General features: G+C 45.7%; 2 protein-coding genes across 2 annotated transcripts in view; one reads left to right on the plus strand and one right to left on the minus strand.

The window, feature by feature from the left end:
* LOC110002258 (complement C1q-like protein 4) overlaps positions 1 to 2,131 on the plus strand; it is a 2,768-nt gene extending 637 nt beyond the window's left edge. The window contains exons 3-4 of the mRNA XM_065957622.1: positions 73 to 201; positions 1,848 to 2,131. Of these exons, the coding sequence (XP_065813694.1) occupies positions 73 to 201; positions 1,848 to 2,131 (413 nt within the window). The remainder of the gene's footprint in view (positions 1 to 72; positions 202 to 1,847) is intronic.
* The window catches only part of LOC110002257 (sodium bicarbonate cotransporter 3), a 35,570-nt gene that overhangs the window by 11,042 nt on the left and 19,374 nt on the right, over positions 1 to 5,154 (minus strand). Inside the window, 2 exon segments of the mRNA XM_065957961.1 lie at positions 1,950 to 2,147; positions 4,029 to 4,215. Of these exon segments, the coding sequence (XP_065814033.1) occupies positions 1,950 to 2,147; positions 4,029 to 4,215 (385 nt within the window).

A 5,154-nucleotide genomic window follows, 5' to 3' on the forward strand; every position in this document is an offset into this window, starting at 1 on the left:
ACTCCAGATTTTAAACGACTCTGAGGAGATGTTTTCTAAACTGACTTTATTCAACGTTTCATTCTCACACAGAAACACCCAAAGTGGCCTTCGCCGCCTCGCTGGGAGGAAACGGCCTGGTGAAGACGACAACGGGAAACAAAGATCTCATCTACAGGGATGTCCTGACCAACGTGGGCGGAGCTTACAACTCTGAGACAGGTGAGATATGAGAGCAGCGTGTGTCACTATAACGTGGAGACAGTAGAGATCGCCAAAAGTGCACAACGACACAGGTCGACAGCGCTCGTCGTTTATCACAAACTGCACATCGACCTTACGAAGCCCGGGTGTACGGCGTCTGTTTTATCAGACATGTGCAACATGGCGTCCACACAAAACCCTCACGTGAGAGGAGAGCTGCGTATCGATTCGATATTACACATTGATGAGAGAAATACTGAGATAACTCATCACAGACATTCTGATATTTGTTAAATAATCATGTGTTTGTATTTGTTTAAATCAAACTGACTGAAAAATGTATTTTATCGATGCATTATTCTTTAATAAACAAAGAATAAAACATGAAATACAGTATGATCAAAAGTGCAAAATTGTGCCTGACCTGAATTCACAGCACCCACAGTGCCCCCTAGTGGAGAGAGGCGTAATTACAACAAAAATTCACACTGCCTACAGTGCCCCCTAGTGGAGAGAGGCGTAATTACAACAAAAATTCACACTACCCACAGTGCCCCCTAGTGGAGAGAGGCGTCATTACAACAAAAATTCACACTACCCACAGTGCCCCCTAGTGGAGAGAGGCGTAATTACAACAAAAATTCACACTACCCACAGTGCCCCCTAGTGGAGAGAGGCGTCATTACAACAAAAATCACACTGTCTACAGTGCCCCCTAGTGGAGAGAGGCGTCATTACAACAAAAATTCACACTACCCACAGTGCCCCCTAGTGGAGAGAGGCATCATTACAACAAAAATCACACTGTCTACAGTGCCCCCTAGTGGAGAGAGGCGTCATTACAACAAAAATTCACACTACCCACAGTGCCCCCAAGTGGAGAGAGGCATCATTACAACAAAAATTCACACTACCCACAGTGCCCCCTAGTGGAGAGAGGCATCATTACAACAAAAATCACACTGTCTACAGTGCCCCCTAGTGGAGAGAGGCGTAATTACAACAAAAATTCACACTACCCACAGTGCCCCCAAGTGGAGAGAGGCATCATTACAACAAAAATCACACTGTCTACAGTGCCCCCTAGTGGAGAGAGGCGTCATTACAACAAAAATTCACACTACCCACAGTGCCCCCTAGTGGAGAGAGGCATCATTACAACAAAAATCACACTGTCTACAGTGCCCCCTAGTGGAGAGAGGCGTCATTACAACAAAAATTCACACTACCCACAGTGCCCCCTAGTGGAGAGAGGCGTCATTACAACTCAGGATTTCCCTGAATCGATATTGAATTGGGAAAATAATAACTGTAATGCATTGATGAATGGATTTCTTTAACCAGCCCTAGCTAAGAGGCAAAAGGAAAACAGGAACTCGGTTACAGACATTCATGGCTAATGTCAATCATTCGCAAAGGATTGTGGGATGGGTAGTTCCATTACGTTCAATGGCGTTTTGGCACTGAATCAAATTATTGGGGTAGCTGGTTGTCTTGGTTACAGGCTTCCATCTCTTGATATAAGGACGACGGAGGATTTGGGAAATTTACTTTCATTCAACCTTAGTTTGGTTTCCGGCCATATATTTGCGCTAATTTTGTTGTGCAGTTCAAACTTCAGTTTTAATTTGAAAATCTTGCCAAATTCTTGTCATTTCCTCCAGGTGTGTTCACAGCACCGATTCGTGGAGTCTACTACATCCGCTTCACAGCCAATGGACCCACCGACTTCCCCAGGAGCGCCGTGCTTTACAAAAACAACGTACAGATCCAGCTGATCGCCCACGAGCAGGAGTCCGGCACGGGAAGCGACACGGCGTCCAACGGCGCCACCTTGCTGCTGGAGAAGGGCGACACGTTGAAGATGGTGCTGTGGCACAACACGCAGATCTGGGACAACAGCAACCACCACAGCACCTTCAGCGGCTTCCTGCTGTTCCCCCTGTGAGCACCATGATCAAAACCTTTTGCAAACGAGTCAAAAAAGTAAACCATGTGATACGCGAAAGACACACGAAGGGTTAAATCGACCACTCACTGCGCCGCGGACGCTCCGGTGCACTTTGCGTTTGTTCAAATGAAAATATGGTCCTCTCTTTAAATGCCAATCAGCCGCATTGCAAAAAGCATCTAACTCACAAACACAGCGCTAACAGAGTGAAATAATTTGACCTTCTGCGGCGAGTTGGCGGTAAATGCGACGCAGGATTTATACAACTTCCTGTAGCTGCTACCTTGAATTATCCGTTCTCGCTCCATTCAGGAAGGAAGCTTTGTTAGAATCAAACATACAACAACACAACATCTATAACAGATATAACGTCTCTGTAAACTTCTTCCTGTGTGTTAAAGGGTGGACGAAGCTCCGACAGAGTTTAACGTTGAAACCGAGATGAAGACTCTTCAGGCTTCGATGGCACAGATTCAGACAGAAAACCGAGGTAAGACGAACGAGAGCGGGGGAATGGGGAGGGGGGACAATCGCGCTTCAGAAGCATCTTTGCCAAGTGTGAGTGAGACCTTAAACTAAGGGATTTAGGTCAAAAGACTATCTGAGTGCTTCACATAACTCTGGATCGCTTTGAATCTTAATTTGATGGTCTGGTCTGATCAGCTGAATGAGATAAAGGAATTCATTGAAATGTTGATGGTTTTGTGTTTCCAGGTTTCAAAGACAGACTTACGTTCACAGCCAACGAGTTGAAGGCCATGAGAGGTCAGTCATTCCGTTCTCTCAGCACAACTTTTCAAAATCAGAGTTATGATGCTTTCACACCTGCACAAAAATCAGGTTATAACGCTCTACACTTAAAGGTGACATCTCCTCCTCCTCCTCTTCAGTGTAAATAAGTCTCAGAGCTCCTCAAAACATGTGCGTGAAGTTTCTTGTTCTAAATCCACTCTGATCCTGTATTTGATCATGTCTATAAACCCCTCTATTTCAGCCCTGCTCAGAACAGGCTGTTTCTGTGTCTGTACCTTTAAATATGTAAATGAGCTGTGTCTGACCACGCCCCCTCTCTGGAAGGACTTGGGTGTACTTGGTCTTTCTCGCTCCATGTCCTATTGTTTACGGTGAGAAGGCAGACTCAGAGGGCAGAACAAACACCTAGCTGTGGGAGTGTCACCCACCTGGGGGAGGGGCTACTGCCCTTTGTGATGTCATGAAGGGAACATCTCCAAACGGCCTGTTTGAGCACACATTTTCTGAAAAGTGGAGCAGGCAGAAGACGGAGAGGATGGACTTTTCTCATCATTGGGGGGTTTGTAGACGGACTAGAGACACGTGTTAGAGTTAGAGGAACATGGAGAAGTGGATTATACAGAATATGTGACCTCACATTTTTTTTTACTGTAACATCCCTAAAAAGAATCGCCTTCTTCAGATCTTCTTGTGAGCTGCCGAAGTTGTAAACTAACTCAAGTGACTGACGGTCATTATTTGATGTCTGTTTTTCTCCAGATGTACCGAAGGTGGCGTTTGCTGTTTCTCTGGGAGGAAACGGTCTGCAGAAGACAACCTCCGGAAACCAAAAACTCATCTTCAAAGACGTGCTCACCAACATCGGACAGGCGTACAACTCTGAGACGGGCAGTACATTTTTTTTGGACATCGAGAACACACACACACACACACACACACACACACACACACACACACACACACACACACACACACACACACACACACACACACACACACACACACACACACACACACACACACACACACACACACACACACACCACACACACACACACACACACACACACACACACACACACACACACACGTAACCATCTGTTTAAACCCCACCTCCTCCAGGTGTGTTCACCGCGCCTACCCGTGGAGTGTACTACGTCCGCTTCACAGCCAACGCCCCCACCAACTTCCCCATGAGCGCCGTTCTCTACAAAAACAACGACGAGGTCCAGCTGATCGCCCACGAGGCGGAGTCCGGCGAGGGCAGCGACACGGCTTCCAATGGCGCCGCCCTGCTGCTGGAGCAAGGTGACACGCTCGCCCTGCAGCTGTGGCACAACACGCAGATCTGGGACAACAGCAACCACCACAGCACCTTCAGCGGATTCCTGCTGTTTCCCATGGCAACCGAAGGGATTTAAAACAGCGAGTCAACGGAGACTGACCGATGTTGAAAAAAGAGTTTGGACTTTAAAAATCAGCTCGACACATTTTTACACTTTGATGCTCAGTCAACGTGTTTGATGACCACTGAGAGGTCACATTAAAAGATTCTCTCTCGCTCATTAAGTCTCCTTTTTTTTTAGCGTCACAACTTCAAAACACATTTCAATAAAGTCGTGACGCTTGAAAGTTCTCATTAAAAAGTAAACTAGTGTTCAATCATCCAGACAAGATGCGTCCAGGTTGCAGAACTAGAAATGTGGAAAAAGGGTCTGCCCATTGTTCATGAGCAGTTTTATTTATGTGTAGATCTACAAGATCTTCACTTTCCATCCTCCTGCCCTCTGAACTGTAGATTTAAGAATAAACTCTTTAAGATCGTGTTGGTAGCGTTTAAATAATGGGTAAACCATAAAAACCTCGGTCTCGATGAGGGATGTAACAATTCACTCAACTCACGATACGATTCACGATATGATTCTTTCACGATTTATTTTACAAAATGATGAGTGAAAAAGATTCCTTTAGGGGCTGCTAACCAACTCGTCAGGGTGGTTTGGCCTGCATCATGTTGGTTGTGTTATGTGTGTAGTTCTCTGTCTTTGCACACAGTTTTTATCTGCTCTCCTCTTTCATTTTCTGTCTTGAAGCCAAAATGTTTCCTCACGGTGCCTCCTCATTTTCTAAATCTTCCTCTGCAGCTCTCAGAGATTCATTTCACTAATGCACCGGCATACCTTCACGGATGCTGACCTCTGATCGATGAATGGTTCAAAGGATGATTTTTAGAGTTTTCTATGTCAGGATGATACAAAGAAAAGCTT

Source organism: Labrus bergylta, chromosome 8 (assembly GCF_963930695.1).
Source record: "Labrus bergylta chromosome 8, fLabBer1.1, whole genome shotgun sequence".
Lineage (NCBI taxonomy): Eukaryota > Metazoa > Chordata > Actinopteri > Labriformes > Labridae > Labrus > Labrus bergylta.